General features: G+C 57.1%; 1 protein-coding gene and 1 long non-coding RNA gene across 4 annotated transcripts in view; one reads left to right on the top strand and one right to left on the bottom strand.

Annotated features, from left to right (window-relative positions):
• Window positions 1-282: 282 nt before the first annotated feature.
• Window positions 283-20,016, bottom strand: LOC131280667 (uncharacterized). The gene is made up of 5 exons (XR_009188384.2): window positions 19,884-20,016; window positions 5,119-5,270; window positions 4,899-4,979; window positions 2,163-2,257; window positions 283-738 (listed from the first exon to the last, which is right to left on the bottom strand). It is a non-coding gene; the product is annotated as an uncharacterized lncRNA (long non-coding RNA).
• The window catches only part of PHF21B (PHD finger protein 21B), a 109,965-nt gene continuing 106,668 nt past the window's right edge, over window positions 18,783-22,079 (top strand). The window contains exons 1-2 of one of the 3 annotated variants that reach the window (XM_058308923.2): window positions 18,783-19,114; window positions 19,926-19,991. In XM_058308923.2, the coding sequence (XP_058164906.1) occupies window positions 19,061-19,114; window positions 19,926-19,991 (120 nt within the window). In that variant the 5' untranslated portion in view covers window positions 18,783-19,060. Of the gene's footprint in view, window positions 19,115-19,619; window positions 19,769-19,925; window positions 19,992-22,079 lie in introns of those variants that run through there. The other 2 variants (XM_058308921.2, XM_058308922.2) reach the window with 2 other exon arrangements.

The raw sequence follows: 22,079 nt of genomic DNA, 5'->3' as shown, positions 1-22,079 counted from the left end.
CAGGTGAGCCCCGAGCCTGCCTCAAGGGAAGTGCTTCCAGCTTGGGGAGGGGTCAGCTGAAACCCAGCCACCCACACTGGCCACCTCCCTGCTGTGTTGGATGGAGGTCTCGTTTAGAGGGTTTGCGTGTGTGTGTGCGTGTGTGTGCGCCTTCTGCCTCCCAGGACACCCTCCATCCCCCACGCCAGAGCGAGGCTGGGGTCTGTCTCTGATTCACCAACGTGCAGGCGGGGATCAGAGCTTTCATTTCCCCCCTAGTTATTTATTTAACTTTTTCTATTTTCAAGAACAAAGGAGTTTTTTTTATTGTTTGTTTTTTGTTCTGTTCTATTTTATTTTTCCGAATGGAAAGGATACAAGCTTATTGAATTAAATGTCAAAATTGTACGTTGGGGTAAAAGCGTCGTCCCCACCCCACCTGTCTCCAGGGCAGAGGGCGTGGGCCTGGCTGAAAGGTTAGGCCTGCCTGGATCCCTCCCTCGAGCCTTCCCGCCTGCAGGGAGACGCATGCCTGTCCCTGCCCTGCACGGGGCTGGTGGTGCCCGCACACCTGAGCCGGACAGCGCGTCCACCTCTGGGTGCGGCCCTGGGAGTCTGTGCTGCTGCCACGGCACGTGGTCCGAGCAACCTTCTCAGGGTCAAAGCTGACCCTCTTCTCTGACTTCTGGCTCTCCCTCGACTGGTTCTGAACTCAGATGGTGGAAGGAGCAGTGCCATTTAGTGGACGTCCTTGAACTCCTACAACCCAGAAAAGAATAAAGAAGACAATTCACATTCCAGGTGATCCCACCACATAGCTGGCACTAGTAGCGTCTTGGCGTATTCCCTTGCAGTTTAGTTTTCTTCCTGCAAATACGTGTATCCTTCCATATGTACAAAATGGGGAGGAAGGGAGCAAAGGGCCTGCTGCTTTCCTGGGAGTGTAGCGGGCACACCACCGGCTGGTTTTAGGGGTGGACCACTGGGAGGTGGTTCGGGCCCTGGTCCCCCTCCCCAACTGGGAAAACTACTCCCTCCCCCTTAAAGGTAGGCATCTGTCAGATGGGGGTGATCAAAATAGAGCCATCTCCTGGGATTTGGTAAAGGTCAAACGAAATGGTGCATGTAAAGCAATTAGCATAGATTTAGCCTAGTAAATTCTCATACCAGCACTCAGTTGGGTATTAGAAAGTTAGATAGATAGACATAGCTAGATAGAGATATGTAATTGTGACATAGATATAGACATAGATATAGAAGTAGATAGATACATTTATAGACATACATAGATAGGATAGATATAAGTACAGATGTAGATGTAATGCAGATATAATGTAGATATAAATGTAGATGTAAACATAGACGCAGATGTAGAGAGAGATCATCTCCATGGACCTAAATGTAGGCATAAACAGATGTAGCTGTAGATGTAGATGTAGACGTAGATATAGATGTAGAGAGATATCATCTACATGAACCTAGACATAGGTATAAACAGATGAAGATGTAGACATAGACATAGATGTAAATGTAATGTAGATGTAGATGTTGATGTCAATGTAGATGTAGATGTAGACATAGACAGAGATGTAGAGAGAGATCATCTACATGGACCTAGATGTAGGCATGAACTGATGTATCTGTAGATGTTGATGTAGATGTAGACATAGACATAGATGTAATGTAGATGTAGATGTAAATGTAATGTAGATGTAGATGTAGACATAGATGAAGAGAGAAATCATCTACATAGACCTTGACATAGGTATAAACAGATGTAGTTGTAGATGTAGTTGTAAATATGGATGAAACATTGTCAGTAGTGGGAAACTTCCCCAGAGTTGATTTTTAGTCCTAAATTTTCTCTTATATCATGAATTCTCTGTACAGAGTCCCCTTCCTTCCTTCCTTCAAGGAAAACACCCCAACTCTCTCCCTCTCTCTGGCAGCCATGATGGGTTACAGGGACTTCTGAGAGGGAAAATCTTGGAGGAAAGAAAATCCTGGAGACAGAAGAGACTACCCTGCCTTGGTCTCTCTGCCTGTAAGACGATGAGTTGGGCTAGATGGTTCCAACATCTCTTTCAGTTCTGGCCTGTCACAGGTCTCCTGGACATCCTGTTAGGGCTTCCTCCCAACCAGTGCCAACTTTGACTGTAGTGGGAGAGGAGAAGGGAGCTTACCTTCTTCCATGGAGATCTAGGACTTGGGAACTGACAAAGGAAGAGGGCTGGTCACAGCTCCGGGTTCTTCCCAGGGTTGGGGGCAGGTGAATGAGCTGAGGAGCAAGCATTAGGGAAACTGAGGTACACAGGTGAGGCATCTCCTTGGCAGGGGACTCTGGACCCTGGGCACTAGTCACCGGTTCTTCACCATCTCCAGGTGAACTTGAGGTCACATATATAGAACACTCACCTTGCAGCTTTCCTCTTCATTACATTTCTCTGTGACCTACCATCAGGGAGCCCCAACCAGCCAGCAAATAAATTGGAACATATTTACTCTTTTCTCTGCAATACTAATAACTTGCTCCCTTGAATCAAACTATGATTATGAAGACCTTGGATGATTAAATATTTAAACCTTGGGTTTGAAAACCTGGCCTTTATTTTCACCCAGATGAAATTTAGGTTCTGCCTTAATCTCACGCATGAGTTGCCTTCACAGAAGAGTGAAGAGGCCCCTGATTCAAACCCAGTGGTGGCTCATGCTGGCTGCTCACACTCACCTCTGGGCAGTTATAAAGCACAGCCATAGATGAGGGGCATGCTAGCGGTGGGAATGGAGGTGTGGTGAGGGGTAAGTGGAAGCTTCCACTGTTTAGAATAATGGAGGGGAGTTCTCTGGGACCTGTTCACGTGACCTGCTTCTCCCCGTCCTTTTCCTGTGACTTGCAAGAATATCTGGGCTCCAGAGCACAGATATGGCTACTTCTTGAGCAGGTCAAGGGCATCCCCTAGGCCCTAGGACTCAGTGGACTTGGAGGAGGTTATTGGGGAAGCTGGATTAATTACACCAAGATACAGAGCTGTTTGGCATGGCGCATGTCCCACATTGCCTCTTGTGTCTTGTTCTGGTTCCAGCCTCATGATAGCACCTGTCAGACTTTACGACTTGACAACTTTGTAGTGCATGTTTCTAACTGGAAATTCAACAGTCAGCCTCTAGTTGAGAGGCTTCCTGATTTTTAGCAGTTTATTTAGTACTGAGTTGAATCCTTATTTGAATTCATAGGCACACAAATGAACACACACACGCCAGTGTGCAAAGCAGAAGCCTCCATTGGCCCCATCTTAAAGGGACTGAGTGGCCAAGTCACTGGTTGGCTGTATGGAATGTCCCAGGCTTGGCGCTCATTTTCATTGACAACTATTACCAAAAACAACAGCTGCTAAGAACAAAAACCCACTCTGTGCTGGGTCCCATGCTGGGAACATGGGATCAAACAACAAAGGGATGGTCAACTCAGCCCCCACCCCCCAGCATCTGCTCCTGGCTATAGCTGTTTTGAAGACCTGAAGTCTAAACTGCTGCCATCTTACCCTGGTGCCTTAGTTTTTCAGGTGCTATGACAAATACCATACAATGGGTTGGTTGAAATAACAGTTTAGAATCTAGAAGACTTGCTCCCTTCTGGAGTCCGTGGTGTTTTACTGGCTGACAATCCTTGGGTTCCTTGACTTTCCTGCCACCTGGTAATGTCCTCTCCTTTCTCTTTGGGTTCCACTGCCTTCCAGTTTCCATTCATCCATGTGGCTGCCTCTTCGTAAAGCCTCCAGTACTAAGATTAAGGCCCAGACTCATTCTGTTGGGCCACACCTTAGCTAAAAATAAAATCTCCAAATGGTCCTATTTGCAATGGGCTAACACCCACAGCAGGGGGTAAGAACACGCTTTTCTCTGAGGTACATGACTCAACCTACAGCACTTGGATAGACTGATCCCAGGGTCCAAGGCATCTTGGTTTATTTATTTATTTTTTTTATTTAAGATTTTAAGGAATCTGATCTCAGCAGCTCTCCTAGGGGCACTATCCTTGGGTACACAATTGTTCTGGAATTCTTCTCTGACTACTGTCAGGCAGATAGTCATAACCTCTAAATTCACACATTTTCTCAAACACTTACCTTTTTTCTTCCTGATTTATAAGCCTTTCATCCTTTTCTAACTCACCAGTAAATTAGTAATTACTGCAATTAGCACCCCTCATTATCTCAGTGATCTTCCTTTTATTATTGCAAATGTTATGAACACCCCCTAACTCCTTCACTGCTTTGCTCAGCAGACACTACCTCTTGAGTTAAAAGATGCTGCTGCTCTCCTCCCCCGAGGGTGGGGAAACGGGTGCCAGAAGCCCGTAGGCCAGCCTCCCAGGCCAGGGTGCTGCCCCCTGGTCACCCTCGGTCAGCGAGCCCGGCACAGCCGCCGGCTGCTGGGCAGCCCACCAGGAGTGGACCCCGTGTTAGACGGATTCTCAGTGTCCTGGGGCGGCCGTGACCAAGTGCCCAGGCTGGGTGGCTCAGAACAACAGAAATGTGCTCCCACTGCCAGAGTCAGGATTCCGCGGTCAGGGTGCAGGCAGGGCCGCGCCCCTGCTGGGGCTGCAGGGGAGCGCCTCCCTACCCGCGCCAGCTGGGGTCAGCGGGCAGTTCTGGCCTTTCTCGCCTCCAGTCTGCCTCCAGCTTGCCGTGGCCGTCCTCTCTCTTGTCTGTCGGGTCCAATTTCCCTCTTCTTATGAGGACACCAGCCACGTTGGATCTGGCTCAGCGACTCCAGGGTGTCCTCCTCTGAACAATCACCTCTCCAAAGACCCCATTTCCAAGTCAGGCCCCACTCGCGGGGCCGGGGGTTAGGGCTTGACCGTGTCTCTTGGGGGCACAACTGGGCCCATGCCGCACAGGTTGGAAAGGATTACTTACCGGCTCTGCTTCCTTGAGTAAGTCGCCCTATTTATGTCGGCCTCAGTGTCCTCATCTCTATAACGGGTTAATGACACCTTCCTTGTAGGTTGTGGATGAAAATGAGATAACACGATAAAGCCCTCGGCCCAAAGCCTCCATTTAACACACACAAATTCAGTATTATTATTAGCATTACCTATTATTATTAGTATTATCAGCAAATTATTATTAGCATTACCTAAAATGCCCGTGGGTGCCGACACATGGAAGGTGCCAAACAAACGCTCTTTAAATTGGAAATCTGTGTGGTCGGGCACGAAGCAGGGCGGCTGGGGCAGGTCCAGCAGGAAGCAAGCTGCCGCTCGGTTCTGCTGCTCCTTTGGCATTCGGCTAAAACAGGTAGTGAATAAAAGGGAATTTTTTTTTCAAAAGACCTTGAAAGTTTTCAACTTACCAGGGGAAAAACATGTGCTGGATGTGCAAATGGATTCTTGAACTCTACTTTCTATGCAAACACAGGCCGCCAAAGACAAAACTAACAAGGCTGGAGACCGAGGCGGCACCGAGGCTGGACCGCGGCAATCCCTGGCCCTCCTGATTAACCCCACCCGCCAGAGGGCAGGAGGGGTGAAATCCGGCCAGGCCTGGATCTGTGGCCTGACTGGGGTTACACTAACTAGAAGAATCAGGTCCAGCCCGACCGTCCCTAAAGTAAGGAGATTTAGGGCATCGATCGCCGGGGCTTGGAGAAGGACGGCAAATTCTACAAGTAAGAGGAGGCTTGTAATTCTACAAATAGGAGGACGGAGACAGAAGGAGGAAAACAAAGGGGAAGGTGGGGCGGGGTGGGCGGGGGGCTGAGCAGACCTCGCGGGCCCCAGCTGCCTTCCCCCTGCTCTGAGTTTATCGCCAGCTCAGGGACCTGGTTCTCTGCAGTTCACAAATGTCCGTCAGATCAGGGCAGTAACACTCACCATCTCCCCAAAGCCTCTCCTCTCCCACTCACCTGGCTTCTCCATCCAGTCACCCAGGCCGGAAGCTTGGCTGCTGCCCCCCCACCTCACCTGCTGGCCTGTTACCTGCTGTCGGTCCCACCCTGGGCCTCTCCGTGAATCCTGCTCCCTCCGTCTGTGATGACTGGCCCAGCCTCCAGGGGCCTCCGGCTCCTCTGGCCTGTGACCACGAGGCTGGCCTGTCCCTGCCCCAACCTTTCAAGGCCCAGGGGACCAGGACCTCCACCCAGTGGCTGCCCCAGACCTGCTGAGCCACCACGAGCGGCTGCAGGCCTGGGCCCACCGGCCTCCCCGGCGCTGTCCGTTTCAGCACCTACAGCAAGACGCCCCCAGCCGGTCCCCAGAGGAGGGCTCTGCTCTCTCCGCCTCGTGTTCCCACGGCCTCTGGGCCCTGGCCCAGGGTGGGCGGCCCACAACCGCCTGCAGATTGGAGAGGCCCCCTCGTGCAGGTGAGAAGCGGAGACGCCGAGTTCATAGCCTGCTCTAGTGCATTCTGCCGGGGGGTGAGAGAGCCAGGCTCCAAAGCCCCCCAGTCGCAGCCAGTTAAGCTGCCCTTGCCCTTGCCCCACTCAGGCAGACCCAGGAGCTGGGCTCCACGAGGGACATCGAGAGCCCACTGAGAGGTCAACGGGCAGGCAGATGCATGGCAGCAGGTTAGGGACAGCTGAGCCGTATTGAGTGGTTCACCTTGAACTTGAGACCAAATCTGCACCTGCTGCCTGAGCCCCGACCTGGATGCCCCAAACTGGGCCAGCGCCTGCCTTCGCCCTAGCCCCTCCCCACCTGCCTCTGATGTGTGGGGCACATCACCTCCCCTCGGTCCCACAGCCCAGATGTACGGAAATGCGCCGGTGCCTTCCCCCTTCCTCCCGGCTCAGGCCTGGCCCCTCCACACTCCTCCTCCCGCACACCCTGTGTTTCCCATCAGGAGCACCTCGACTCCCACCCGGAAGGAAGCTTGGCCCTCGGGCTCAGAGGGGCTGGAGGGGTACCACACCCCAAAACAGTGCTTGACCTGTGGTGGGTGGGGTTGGGGATAAACGCCCCAGGTCTCTTCCTGGAGGAGGGGAGCCCCATGCCGCCCCTAGCACCCCGCGGCCTGCTCCTGCGGTGGTAACTGCTCATCAGCCCACCTTGGGCCTCCCCCCTTCCCTTCCCGAGGGGGCACCTTTCAGGTAAACTCCTTTACTCCTCGCTCAAAATCCTGGCCTCCAGGTCTGCTTCTGGGTGAAACCTACCCAAGACCCCCGCCTCCCTGCTCTACCTGTCCCCAGGTAGATTGTCTTTGCCACCCCCACAGAGGGGGGATTCCGGGCTCTTGGGACTGCACTTCGCTCTGGGTGGCCTGTCCTTGCTGGTTTTCTCCCGTGATGGCCACGTCAACCCTCTTTCATCCAGGTGGAAACCCAGACGCTCCAGGTGAAGCAGCAGGCCCGTGGCCACCTGCCAGGCCTCGTGCCCACAGCTTCCAGCTCCAACGGCCAGCATGACCCCCGGCCGCCTGGCAGGGACAGAGGCCTGCACGCCTCCCTCCTTCCTTCCCCTGGGAGCCGCCCGGGCAGGGAGCTGGGGAGTGCAGGGAGTGTAGGGAGGCGCCGGCATGGATCTGAGGGCTCCACTAGATGCTTCGGCCTGATCTGCCCCCACCCCTCTCAGCCGCAGGAGAGCCTTCCTTTTGTCTGTCCTCATTTCTTCCTGGACCTCTGATGTTTGGGGATCCACCGATGTTTTGGGATCCAGCGGACCTGGGTTCAAATACAGGGCTCCCAGCACACAGCCTGGGCGACTGTGTCTTCTTTGCAGCTCTGCACTTCAGTTTTCTCATCTGTAGGTGGGGCGTCGTGTCAACACCTCCCAGCCTATGATGTCATGCAGTGCTCTGAGCACTGAGTCGAGGGCCCCCACAAGGGCTACTCACCATCCACATCTCTGTTCCCACATGCATCAGGCCCTAGAAAACCAGACATTGCAGAGCCGGGGGCCCCCTGGGTGGCTGCTCAGAATCAGGTCTTGGAGGTGACAGCTAAGGGCTGGGGGTTTTTCTTCTTGCAGTGATGAAAATGGTCTTATACTGATGGCGGTGATGAATGCACAACTCTGCGATTCTACCAGAAGCCAGCAAATGTGTACTTTAGATCGTACGATTGTGAATACATCAGCCAAAGAAGTGTTGATGCAAAATACCAGAAATTGGTTGGTTTCTATAAAGGGTATTTATTTGGGGTAGGAGCTTACAGACACCAGGCCATAAAGCATAAGTTACTTCCCTCGCCAAAGTCTATTTTCACGTGTTGGAGCAAGACGGCTGCCGATGTTTGCAAGGGCTCAGGCTTCCTGGGTTCCTCTGGGCTCAGCTCCTCCGTTTCCTCCACAAGGTCAGCTGTAGACTATCAGGCAAATGGCTCTGTCTCTTTCCCTGGGGTTCCAGCTTAAGGCTTCAGCATCCAACTCCAACATCAAAACCTCTCAAATCTGTCCTTCACCATGCCTTTTATCTGTGAGTCCCCACCCCCGCCCTAATCATAACTCAGTCATGCCCAGGTACAGATCAGATTACAAGCGTAACCCAATACCTATTTTTGGAATTCATAACGACATCAAAATGCTACACCCAATAAAACTGTTTTTTTTTTTTAAAAACCAGCTCTCACCCCGAGGCCTGCAATCAGCTGCTTTTCTGCAGCACGTCCAGGGCTAGGCCCTCGGCTCTAATGCTTACTAGCCAAGTGGTCAAGGGGAACTCCTTCCTCTGCCTGTGCCTCAGTTTCCTCCACGGTACAGTGGGGATCATAACAGCACCCCACCATAAGGCCGTGAGGCTCAAACAGACGATGCAGGCTGAGCGCTAGGACAACTTCTGACCCGTGGAAGCTCCCTGTCGCTGGAGCCCCTTCCACTCTTTTGGGATGATCCCCTCCACCTCTCTCTCAGGTGCACTGCAAAAAGGGCAGGGCTGAGGCCCAGCTCTTCCACTCCCAGTGCGTGCCTGGGGGACCACCTGGTCTTCGAGGCCTCGGTTTGCTCGGCTAGAAAGTGGGACGATTGAAAGGTTAGACGCGCTAATAGATGGAAACCACGTAGAACAGCCCTGCTCCTAGCAAGCAGCACATAAATGCCTGCTGCTACTGTTATTATTTTCACATAAATAACTCCACATCTCACCTCTCCAACTGCAACTGTAGGATTTAGGAGGTAGGCTGTGTGTCACAGAGGAGGACACTGAAATTTTCATGAAGTCATAGAAGTTTCTCTCTATAGCCAGCCTGGCTCAGTTATCTCCAGCAATGGGGGCTTATCACCCCACCCGGCAGGCAAATCCCACGGAGCACGGGGCAGAGCTCTAAAACTTTCTTTCTAATACAGTGCTGTATGGCTTGGTGGCTTGCTTGACCGCCGTTGGTCCTTGCCTGCAAGGGGCTACTGGAGCTGGTGCAGAAAAGCCTTCCCCGAGCATGCCTGGGGTTTGGAAATCCACCTTTCAGTTTCTTCCCGTTATTTGCAGGGGAGGTAAGAAACTATATTTGGGAAAAGAAAACAGCCTCCCAAAAGACTTTTTAGTACCTACATTTGTAGTAACGCCAGGCGAACACCCTTCTAGAAGGGGAGGTAGCCAGGGTAAGAGGGAAGGTCATGGGCTTTGGAATCAGACAATACAAGTTTGAATCCTGATTCTAGTCTATACCACTGGAAAAACGATTAGCTTCTTGGGGCCTTAAAAAATCCTTTAGAAAAAGTGAGTATACATCTGCCTCATGGGTGGTAGGAGGCACGGAGATTCCCTGCGATGAAGACATGGTGAGATGCCCGTCAGTCTGGGGCAGGCACACCTGGGGACGGCTGCCCCATCAGCCTGGGGTTCCTTCCTGGTCCCCTCCCCTTCCAGCGTGCAGGGAGCCTGCAGCTCGGGTCTGCAGCTGGGGCCCCCACTGCACCTGCCCCTCCCTGCTCAGAGACCAGGCCCTGCCCCTTGGCACTCGGCCCCCAGCGCGGCTGAGCAGAGAGACGCCGGGTCTTCCCGTGGGCCTTTCCCTGGCAGGGTCTTCCCAGGGGGTGGCCCTCCCCTGGATACAGGGCAGAGGGGCCCCAGGGCCCCACAAAAGGGTGGGCCGAGGCAGGCCCCCTGCAGGCTCGGCCCGTCCTCACCGCTGCCTCAGTCTTTTCCTTTTCCCACGTCCCCTCACCCTCTGACATCCCGGGGTGCGCTGATGGCCCTCCTGCCTTCTTCCCTTTATAAATCTGCTCAAGTGCATTCCTTTAGAAGAGAGGCGAGGGGGTGGGGTGGCAGGCAAAGGAGGCAGAATCCGTCCCAAATTAGCCAAAAGTCCAAACTAAAGGAGGTTAGTAGTTCTAGGCACGGTACGTGGGACAAGATACAGATCAGACCCCAGCACCAAGAGCTAATAAAAGGAGACAAGGTAAGGCACCTGGCTCAGGAGCTGGTGGGGGTCGGTGCTTAATGAAGGCTGGGTGAATGAATGAAGGAGTGAATGAATGAGTGAATGGACCTGAGCACCCTCCAGCCCCCACCAGCGGCTGGGCACCCTAGAGAGAAAAGCCCCCGACAGGCCACGAAGTCGAGCCCTCTGCTCCGGACGGGCCACGCGTGCGGAGCTGGTCCACACTCTGAGCCGAGCGGGGCCTGGGTCAGGCGTGAGCTGGGACGTTCCTGACCATGGAGGGGCAAAGCGCGGGAACTTAGCGCAGAGGTGGACGCCCACTTAATGGAGGAACTTCCTTATCGGAGGCCATTTTGCTTGGCAGGAAAACAGCACTTTCAGAAAAAGGGAAAAAACGCGTGAGCATTTGCCCTGGGAGCTCATCCTAGGTGGGGCTGAGTGCTGTGGCGAACAAACCACTGGGCAGAAGTCCCGGGTTCCCCACGTCCTTTCTGGGGGACGGTGGGTAGGTCTCATTTGTGTCCCTGCGCCTCAGTTTCTCCACTTGTTGCACAACAATTACTGCCCTCCCAGGCCTCCCGGAGCTGTCGTCCAGAAGGAACGAGTTACAGTCTCAGGGCGACAGGGCAGAGGAGCGGGGAGAGGGTGGCAGACCCGGTGCTAAGCACGCAGCACGTGCCACGGCCCGATACAGGCAATTCTGAACTCCAAATGCCCTGGAAGGTTTTTCCCAATAAGCTTGATGTCCAAATGCATTTGGTGGCAAATCCTGACCTGACCTGAAATGAGGTGACTGTAGCCTTCATATCCTGACCATTCCTCCATTTGGCTGCAGAAAGAGTGAGGCGTTTGACCACTGAGCACTGTCCCCTTGGTGGATTCAACTGTGTCCCCTAAAAGGGTGAAGTCCTGCTCCCCAGGGCCTCAGAATGGAAACTTATTTGGCAATTGGTCAATGGAGATGGACATGGGCAAGTCAAGGTGAGGCCCCGACAAGGTGGGCCCTTCCTCCGACTGCCTGCTGTTCTTCTAAGAAGAGGGATTTGGAGACAGACAGACAAGACAGAGCAGAGAGGGCCCCGTGACGACTGGGACAGAGGACACCATGGGTTGCCAGAAGGCAGGAGGGAGGCAGGGAACAGATTCTTCCTCACAGACTTCAGGGCAGTGACACCTGGAGCTCACGCTTCGGACCCCTGAGCTGGGAGAGAATCAGTTTCTGTTGTTTTAAGCCACCAGGTCTATGGCTGCCCAAGCAAACTCTCAGTCCCTAACCCCATCGGAGATGGTAGCTGTGCTAGTCAGGCTCAGGGGTGCTGATGCTAAGTACCAGAACTCTGTTGGCTTTCATAAAGGGTATTTATTTGGGGTAGAAGCTGGCAGTTACAAGGCCCTAAAGAGCTCAACTCAAGGTACCATAAGAGGCACTTCCTCACCCAAAGTCCATTGCCATGTGCTGACGCAAGATGGCGGGACGTCTGTGAGGATTCAGCCTTCCTCTCCCTTGGTAGGCTCTGTGGTCCCAGCTTCTTCTGATCTCAGCTGGAGGCTGGCATAAGGCTCCTCTCTCTCCTCGGGGCTCCTCTCTTTCCGGGCTCAGCTGCTCCGGTCTCTCCACAAGGTCGGCTGTTGACTTCCAGGCTCATCTCTCTTCCTGGGGCCTCTGCCATGCCTAATGAGCCTTCTCTCTTCCTCTGTGTATCTACTGCCAGGTGAGAGTCTGTTTCATCAGCCCACCAAGGGGGTGGGAACTCAACCCTGCACGCCCTAATGACGTGTTCAAATCAAAGCCCTAATCTTAACATAAGTTAATCAAAGACAGCTCAGCTGAATCTAATACAATCAAAGGGTGTCACACCCAGAGGAACAGACCAGTTTACAAACATAACCAAACACCTTTTCTGGAATTCATAAATAAGATCAAACTGCTGCACTAGGGACTATTTGGTAGGTACTGAACAACTTTCCTAAAACCTGAGAAATTCTGTGTTACCGTGGGCCTGCACACAGGCAGGACACCCTGAGCAGCTGGGCAGAGGGGCCGGCAGCCGGCCCTGGTGCCTGGTCTCAAAGCTGTGCCCATCTGCCCACCTGCTGGGAAGGCGGGGCGGGGTGGAGTAAACGTTGAACCCCCCTGGCACTTGCATCCCACGATTCTGAGAAAGGGCTTTATAAGAATTTGCCTCCAACCACCACCCATTCTTTTATGCAAGACACAGTATCACTCGCACATACCCACCGTTGTGCTAAGTGCTGGGGTCCTGGTGACAGCTAAGCTGTGACCCCCAGTTGTTTAAACAGACAATTACAGCGTGAAAGAGTCCGTGGGAAGGGCAGGGAGAGGTGGGCAGAATGGGCATGGCGTCCAAGACAGGAGCGGCGGGGCTTCTCGGCACAGTGCCCGGCAGAGCACAGCCCTCGGCAGGTGGCACGGACCGCCCCTCTTCTGACGGGGAAGGTGGGGAAAACGTCAGAAAGGAGAGGGAATTTTAATTGGGGTGGACAAGAGAGGCTGACGATGTGCCAAGGCAGGAGGTGACGGCGCCGTGGGCTTGGAGGGGCAGGTGAGGTTAAGGAGCTGAACGGCCAGGTGGCAGCTGCCCTCAAGGGTCAGCAGGGTCACTGGCCTAGGATGCACCAAGCGGCGAGCCAGGTGGAGGCTGGTGCCATTTAGGTTCAGAGGTGCTGGAATGGGCAGGGGTAGGGACAGGGCTGCTGAGCTGAGAGGTGGCCCCGGGGAAGGGGACCCCAGGATGATGAATTCAGGTAGGTGGGGCTGGGTGTGTATGTGATACGGGTGGGGCCTGAGAGAGCAGGGGGTGGCCCCAGAAGCGGAGACATGGGAGCCCTGGGTGGGGGGGGTGGCCTCAGATTGGGGCATCCAAGAAGATGTGCAGGGGCAGCTGTGCTTCCAGGGCTGGGCCTGTTGGTGATGGACCAAATTATCCCACATAGACCGTCCAGCCTCTGAGCAGGTCGGCTGGGGCCTGCACCCCACTTTGTAGGAAGGAGAGTGGCCAGGTGCTGCGGTCAGCCCTGCAGCTCAACTGAAGTGGGACCTGAGCCCCCTGTACCAGGGCTCCGGGCTCCAGACAGCCCCACCCCAGGACCTGCAGCCACGGCTGCGGACCGAGGGGCACTGTGCCAGGGCAAGACAGAGTGGGGTACTGGGGACACGGCAGATTCTGGAGTCTGGCAGACTGGCGGGGCGTTTCCGCCCGCAGCTGGAATGACCATGTAATTCATCATCCAAGCTGGGGCACTCTGGAGAGCAAAAGGGGACTGTCCTGGGCCCCGGCGCGTGGTCACCCTGTCCATAGCCGGCAGCTCGGGGACGTTCCTGAACCACGGAGCCTCAGTTCTCTCATCTGTCAAGTGGGGAGAACTGCACTTGACCCGGAGAAGCAAATGAAATAAAGGGTGCCTCCCACAGCACCTGCAGAGGGCAGCTCCCAACAACTGGGCTCCCAACAGCACCCCAAAAGGAAAGCCGAATTGGAACCCCACCAAGAAGTCACCCAGATGGTTGAACCTCCCGCCAGCCATGTGAGCCTCTGTGCTTGGCCGAGGTGGCCCCTGCGCCTGCCTCCCGGTTCCCCCCCTCCTGGCTGGCCCCCACCTTTGGTTTCCCCTGTGCCGGTCACCTTGGCACCCGGTCAGCTCAGCGCAGAGTCCTGACCGTGTCACCTGCGCCTCTGCGGGCACCTTGGGCAGGTCCCCCGCCGTAGAACACATTTCAAGCCGCACGCTGGCCTCTGAGCCCTGGGGGTGGAGCTCCACCCCCCTCCTGCCCCACCCCTCTCCCGCCGGGCCCCCCTGAGGCTCCTGCTGCAGGACCATGACTTATGCTGTTACCTACCCATCTCTGTCTGTGGACACTGCACGGGGGGCCTAGGGTCCCCGAAATTCTTGTCCACCTGGAACCTGGGAATGTGGCTTTTTTGGGGAATAAGTTCTTTGCAGATGGATCGCATTAAGAGCGGGACGTCCTGGATGCGGCGGAGCCCTAAATCCAAGGTCTGGTGTCCTTATAAGGAGAGAGAGGCGTGGAATCAGAGATACAGAGAGACACGGAGGGAAGGAGGCCCCGTGATGGCGGAGCCGGAGTGATGGGTCTACAAGGATGGCCAAGGGACCACCAGGAGCCAGGGGGCAGGCAGGGCGCGGGCTCCCCCAGGAGGACACCTATTGCAGGCTTCTGACTCCAGAGCTGTGAGAGAACACCCTTCTGTGCTCTAGGCCACCTCATCTGTGGTCATTTGGTACAGTGGTCACAGGAAGCAATGCAGGAACCAACCCATCCTTTGGCCAACCTGCCCAAGGTCGCTTGGCCCCAAAACGGAAGGGCCTAAACGTCGACTCCGTTCTCTTCCACCTCAGTTTGCGCGTCTGCCCAGCAACCCCCAGCCAGCACGGCCTACCAGCAGCCCAGCGCCCCAAGATTGGTTCTCCGACCTGTAAAACGGGGGTTCCAGACCTACTTCCCAGAACTCAGGTGAGGGTCAGTGAGATAGAGTATGTAGAGTACGCCTTGCAAACGGAACAAATGGTGCTACTAACCTCGCAAGGTTCTGCTCAAACTTTCCTGATGAGCCGCTCTCGGCGCTACCCCTGCCCTCCTGTTTCTCATCTCACGTCTCTGTGCCATTTTTAATGCTGGGCCTTTTGAGATGATTCCTTCTCTCCCCATCATCTGGGTTGGAGCTGTAACTACCCATGCTCTTCTGAGGCCTGGTTCCATCTAATTGAATGCCATGTGCCACCCATCACCTGGCATGGGGCCTTGTACACCATAAGTGCCCATTCAATACTTATTGAGTTGCTTTTGAAATTCTTTTTTCAAGATTTACGTTGGCCTTTTATCTGAACCTTCCATGTGGAGGAGAAATTGAAGACTAGTTTTGTTTCATAAACATTTTTTTTTAAATAGAGAAGTTGTAGGTTTACAGAAAAGTCATAGAGAAATACAGTTCCCGTATAGCCCTTATTATCAGCACCTTGTGTTACTGTGGTATCTTTGTCACAATTGATGAGAGAATATTATTATAATTGTACTATGAACTGTAGTTTTTGGTTTACATTAGGTTTCACTGTTCACATCGTACAGTTTTATCTTTATGTTTTTATTCTAGTAACGTAAATACATCCTAGATTTCCCCCTTTTAAGTGTACTGAGGGCTTCTGTAGCTTGATCATTTAATCCTCCAACTCTATGCCAAGATAGCTACAGCTAGTTGTTCTAGTTTCCTGGCTGCTCAAAGCAAATACCTTGCAAAGGGTTGCCTGAAACAATGGGGCTTTATTAGCTCCTGGTTTTGAGGCTGGGAAAAAGTCCAGCTCAAGGCGGCCTCAGGGCGATGCGTTCTTCCCAAGGACCGGCGCCCCTTGGTCCTGGGCTCCTCGGGTCACATGGCAGCGCCCATGGCGGCCTCCCCCGGCCTCTCCCTCTTCCTCTGGGTTCCACTGACCTGCAGCTTCTTGATTCCCGTGACTTTCTCTCTATCTGTTGTTTCACTCTGGTTTTAAAGGGCCCCTGACTGAGGTGGGCCACAGCTTATCTGAAGTGGCCTCGTCTAAAGGTCCTTCTCACAAGGGGTTCACAGCCACAGGAATGGGGTAAGTTTAAGAACATGTTTCTCACACCTTCAAACCACCACGCTCTCCTTCATGTTAGGCTGCAGGTCCTTCGAAAACAGAAGTAAAATAAAGCTTAAACTCAATCCCAGGGCATCAAGGGGGAGGGAGAAAGGGAACTGAGGCAGGCAAGAGAGAAAAGCAAAATCAAGTAATGGAATACCGAACCGGCCACGTCCCACCGAAACGAGGCCATCGCTCGGTTAAGAGGCTCGCCTTCCAGGCAGCCTGACGGGACTCTCGGGGACAGCCTGGGTGGCTGGCTACTCCCTGAACTCTGTTCCCGTGGTCCAAGGCCATTCCTCCAGGTACCGGCTACCTCCCTGAGTTTCAGAGGTGTGTCACCCAATCCCCTGGACAGCCACTGGGGAGACCGGGCACAAGGCCAGCCCTCAGCTAGGGGCCGGCTCGGCCGGCCGTGGCCTCTGGTTTGCACTCCCCACTGAGCAAGCAGCCGAGGGCCGAGGTAGGAGTGGTTGAGAGAATCTGGGGTGACTATCGTTGGCTCCATATATTCCCTTTTTATATTTGAAGAAATGGGGGGGGCATGGAGATGTGGCAGAATTTACCTAAGCCATATGGCTGTTACAGGTGGACCCAGATCTCAAGCCCAGGCTTCCAGGCTCCAGTCCAGGCCCCTTCCACCTGAGCTCAACACAGGGGAGGGGAGATGGGGATGCTGGGATTACCTGTCGTCACTGCTCACATCTATGGCCATTACCTATCGCCCACCTTTCCAGAAACAGAACGTCTATCTTTCACATCCACTCACTCACTCAGCCCCTCCTCTCTCACCCTTCCACCAGGCCCTTCCCTCCACACTCTCTTACTGGGCTCTGCCCCCAGGCCATCCTCGGAGCTGGCTCGCAGCCCAGTGCGGAAGGAAACAATTACCTTTATTACCAGACACAAAGTGGAAGCAGTGCCTGGTGCCCTTCAGAGCCAAGAGTTTACCTAAAGAAATCAGGGAAAGTTTCAAAGAGAAGATGGCACTTGAAGTGACTCTCGGAGGATGAACAGGATGTTGGAAAGGTGGGTTACGGAGAAGGGGCCTTCCAGATGGAGGGCACAGCACGGCGGGGGGCGGGGGGGGGGCAGGACGCATGCAGGAAACCAGCCTCTAGCAGGACGGCGAGGGAGCTGCTGAGAACTTCTGCTTTGGTTTTCCTCACGGAGTCGCCCCATCCTCAGAGCCCACAGCTGCCCTTGGCCTTCCTTGCTCCCTGAGAAAGAAGGTAACTGCAGGCGGAAAAGAAGGGACGCTTGCGTAGGTATCGTTAGAGTGGCCCCAGTTTAAGGACCACGAACCAGCAAACAGTGCTTGAACTTTCTCCACATTAGGAGCTACTGCCCTCCAGGGCCCTGGCCACAGGCCCGTCCTCTCTGTTGATTTAATTACCATGGATGGCTGAGATGAGACGACTCTGATTTTCACCCAAAACCTGGTGACATTTACAGAGCTTACAGCAGGAATCCTCTCTTGCTCTCTCTCTGGCTGCCTGAACACTGGTCCCTGGGGTGCCCACTTTTCCAGGCCAGGTCTCCAGCCCAGCCCCAAGCCCCTCCTGAGTTGGGGTGACCCCAGAAGTGGGGGAAGCCAGAGCCTCCTGGGCACACAGTCATCCTTTCACTTTTCATTTGACACATCCCGCTTTCCCCTCTCCTGACCTGCTTAGAACTTGTGCAACACTCGCACAGGACGACGAAGCCCCCATCAGGGACGGTCCAGAGAGCCTGGTGCAGGCAGGGGGCTCCCCGTGTCTGAGGGACACGAAGAGACAATACACAAGTCCCTGGCGGCAAATGCTCTACCAGAGGGCCTAACAACTCTGGGGTCTCGACCTGGAAAAAAAAAAAAAGCCAGCACTTCCGCTGAGCGCGGAACCCTCGCAGGAGACGTGCGCGCCTGGAAAGGGGCATTGGCTGACTGCGTCTCTGGGCGTTTTGGCGGTGGGGGTGGCGGAGGACACCGTAGGAAGTTCTAGCCATTTATCAGCTTGAAAATTGACTTTGAAATACGACTGCGCCATTTCTCCCCGGCACCTTTCCAACATTCCGACAGGGCGCCGCTCGCCCCCGAGCCCGGCGACAGTAATTGATGAGGACGCCACCCGGCGAGGGGCGATCGACCGGCCGCGGCGCTGCTAGAGCTGAACCGCGATCTCGGCAGCCGGAGTTGGGATTGTTTTATGTCCCAGTGACCCGGCGTGATCGCGATTCTTAAGTCTTGAAAAGTCCTGTGACATCTATCGAGAGTTATATAGAGAGTGTAAAAAAAAAAAAATCATTAAAAGAGCGGTCAAGAGCTCCATTTTCGTGGCGCTTCGACAACGCGGGGCCGTCCGGCGGCGGGCACGGGCCGGCGACCCTCCCGGCGGCAGAGGCCGAGCGGCCGGAGCGGGCGACGGGGCCGGGAAGGACGCGCGGGGCAGCGGCAAGAAAGGGGGACACGGGCTCCGCCGGGAGGAGCCTTCAGCACCCCGGCGGCGGCGGCGGGCGCCCCGCTTCCCGCGGGCAAGGCCGGGGGAGGCGCCGAGGGGGCCCCGCGGGCCCCGCGCTCCGCCACCCCCGGGCCGCGCGGCCCCCGGACGGGCGAGCTCGCGCCGCCACTTTTGTTCTCCGCTCGGGGCGCCGGGCCGCGGCGGGCCGCAGTGCGCAGGCGCGGGCGGGGCGGGGGCGGGGCGGGCGGCGGGCCCCGGCCCCGCCCCCCCGGCCCGCTCCATCCGGGCACTGCCGAATTAGCATCGCGCCGAGGCACAACTTTGCCGCGGCCCAGGGAGATCCAGGCGCGCGCCGGAGGAAATATAGTCCCTGCCGGCGGCGCGGGCGCGCGGGCGCGGGCGGGGCGGCGCGGGGCTCCGGGCGCCGGGGGGCCATGCGCCGGGCCGCGCGGGCAGCCGGGGGACCCGGCGCAACTTGCCGGGCAGCCTGAGGAGTTGGCGGCCCGGCGCCCGGCGGCCTTTCTTCCCCCGCGCCGCGCGCCCCCTCCTTCGGGCCGTGGGGGAGGGGGCTCGGTCCCCCCCCCCCCCCTCCCCGGAGGCCGGGCCCGCCCCGCCCGCTCCCCGCCCCCGCCGCGCGCGCAACTTGCCGGGAGCCGGGGGCAAAGTGAGCGCAAAGTGCTGCCCAAGTTGCCGGGATGGAGCTGCAGAGCCGGCCCGAGGCGCTCGCCGCCGAACTCGCGCGCCACCAGGTAGGCGGCGGGGCCCGGGGGGCAGCGCGGGACCCCGGCCGCGCGCCGGGGCGGCCTCCTCGCCGGGTGCGCACGGCCCGGGCGCGGGGCGGGAGCGCCTCCGGGAGCCCGCCCCGGGGTGACGGCAGCGGCCGCGGCGCCCTCCCCGGGCGCCCCTCCTCGCCACCCGCCGCGCAGGTTTGGGGGGTCCGGGGGCGCCCGGGACCCGCGCCCGGTGCTTTCTCCGCCTCGACGCACGGTCGGCGGGGCCGGGGCGCCGGGAGGGGGCCCCCCTCTGAGCCCGCACCCGGGGCGGGGGGCGTGTGCCCGGCACCCCCGCCCGCGCCCCGCCGCGCCAGCCCGCACACTTGGCCAAAGTAGTTTGGCCGATTGCCGCCCCCGCGAGCGGCGGCCGGAGCCCGAGCGGTGTTGCGGCGTGCGCGCGTGTGTGTCGGAGAGATTAGGACGAGACTTGAATATTTATGAGCTTTGCTAGACACGGACTCGCCGTGTTTACTTGGCTCTTTGTTCCTCCCCCCTCCCCCGGCACACACTCGTCCGCACACTCGCCCGCACACTCGCCCCGGCCTCCCAACTTGGACCGCTCGGGGCGCCGCCACCGGTGGCCTGGCCCCCGCCCGCCCGCCGAGCGCCCCGATGCGGCGGCAGCCACAGGTAAACGGCCCCCGGGCCCGCACCCGCCGCGCGGCCGGCTGCGGGGGACACTTGCGCTCGGCGGGGCCGGGGGCTGGGCCCCGGGGGGCGGGGGGGAGCGCGGGGGACGCCTCACCCCGGGGGCGCCGGCCTGAGTCCTCGCTCCGTGTTTCCGCAGAACGGCGACCTCAAGAAGCAGCTCCACGAGAGGCAGCCGCGGCTCGCAGCGCTGCGCGACAAACAAGTAAGCGGGGACGCTGCGCCCCCCTCCGCCCGTCCGCGCTGGGGGGGGGGGTTTGGGGAGGGCTCGATGGGCACTTTGGCCGCACCTGAAAAAGTGCCGGCCTCTGCGCCACGCGCACAGACGCCCCACAGTGTGTCTGTTTCCCACCCTCAAAGTTGCCCGCCCCCCCCCCCTTTTCTGGAAAGAAAGAGCCGGACCTGGGGGGGAAGGGGGGGACGCGGCCGCGGCCGAAAGAGCGGAGCAGCACCTAGGGGGCGGCGCGCAGCCCGGCGTCCATTTTGAGGTGGTGGACATGGTTTTGGAGGGGGGTCGTTTCTGCCGGCTCAGCGGGCCCCTGCTTGCGCAGGGGTGGGGGGAGTGTGCCGGGAGGGACCTCTTTGGGCCCGAGCACCAAACTCCTTGGAAGCGCTTTCTGGGTCGTTCCCGGGGCTCCCCCCCCGCTGCCCGCCACTTCCCGGCTCCACTTTTTCTCTTGGAACCTGGCGCTGGCTCGCGGGGAACAAAAGAACGGCGCCCCCCAAGACACCCCAAGTCTGCCCCAACTTCGGGGTGCGGGCGCGAGCAGCTCCCGGCGGCGGGCAGCGTGCCCGGCGCCCCCGGCCTGCTCCCTGCGGGGAGAAAAGTTGTCCATTGTGACTTAGTTGCGCGAGCTCCGCGCGCGGGGTTTCAGCACCTCGAACAGAGGCCGGCGCCCCGCCCCTCCCCCGGCCCCCTCCGCCTCCCGGCCCCGCCTCCCGGCCCCTCCCCGCCGTCCCGAGCCCTCGGCGGCGGGGCGCCCCCTCCCCCAGCCCCCCTCCCCGCCGCCCCCGCGGCCATCGATCGCGCTTCCTTCGGAATGCCGGCCGCGCCGGCAGCGCCAAACTTGGACAGCTCCCGCCCCCCACCTCCGTCCCCGCCTGCGCCGCGCGCCGCGCCGTCCGACGCCCCCTCCCCGGAGCGATTTTCGGGGAGCGGGGCTGAGGCCGGGGTGGCGAGGGAGGCGGCGCTCTTGGCGCGGGAGAACTTGACGCCGTGTGCGCCTCTCGAGTCTTTAAAGTTGCAAAGTGGTGGGAGGGGGCGGGCGGGAGCGGAGGGGGGCCGAGGGGGTGCGGAAAGAAATACGGCTGCTCCCTCGGGCCGCGGGGTCGGAGCGCTCGGCTGCCCCGGAGGGTCGGGACGCCGGCGTTAACCCCTTTCTGTCGGGGTCGGCGGCGCCCCTTCCCGGGCTGCGCGCGCGCCCGCGCGGGTCCGCGCCCCCGTGCGGGGAGTGGAAGCTTCCATTCCCGGCGGAGGGGGGCCGGCGCGGCGAAGTCGGGGAGTTCGCGCGGGGGGAGGGGCCCGCAGACCCCACATTACCATTTTGATTGCTTTGATGCCATTTTTGGAGGGGGAGGGGCTGGGAGACCCTTCTCCGCACAGCACAAAGATGTTTAATCACTGTGCGGAATCAAATCAGAGACTTTCTTCCTTTCAAAAAATAAAAAAATAAATCCGCCACTAAATCTGGTACAAGGTGAGAGCCGAGGGTCCTGAGCCCTTGTTTTCACCAGCTACCACCGCAAGTTGACGGTCTTGCTTGGGGTGCAAGGTTTAAAAGAGAAAAAAAAAAATCCAGTTTTTATTGCAACAATGCTCTTTATGTGTGTCTCCACATGGCAGTAGTTTTACTATTCGCGCTTGGGTTTGATCATTTCTTCTATATTGTAGCAACTATTTCAAGGCTGTTTAAATTTTTATGATGATAGTAAATGAACGGCTATTTATTATCTGTCATGCCGGAATTTAGATAAAGCCAGGAGGAACCCTGGAAAATACTCTTTGAAGACGTGGTGCAGTTTAGGCAGAGCTGTTCTCGGGGAAGCCCTGGCCTTGAAATGTGAACTCTGCGATGCGAGCTGGGGAAGGCTCCTCCATCTTTTTGCTGGGTCCAAAGAAAGAAAACAAGGAAAACTTTGTTTCCCTACCCTTTTAAAAATGTTTCTCTTTTAAATGATTGCAGATAGCATCTGTTAAACAGCCGGGGGTTGGCCTGGCCTTGGGAACTGGGTTTTGTAGCTGCAAGTGTGTTGTCTGCCTTCTCCCTTTGTGGCACTTGGAGTAACGAGGGCT

Source organism: Dasypus novemcinctus, chromosome 12, assembly GCF_030445035.2.
Source record: "Dasypus novemcinctus isolate mDasNov1 chromosome 12, mDasNov1.1.hap2, whole genome shotgun sequence".
NCBI lineage: Eukaryota > Metazoa > Chordata > Mammalia > Cingulata > Dasypodidae > Dasypus > Dasypus novemcinctus.
Note: the sequence above shows the minus strand (reverse complement) of the source record. Positions and strands in the feature narration are given on the sequence as shown.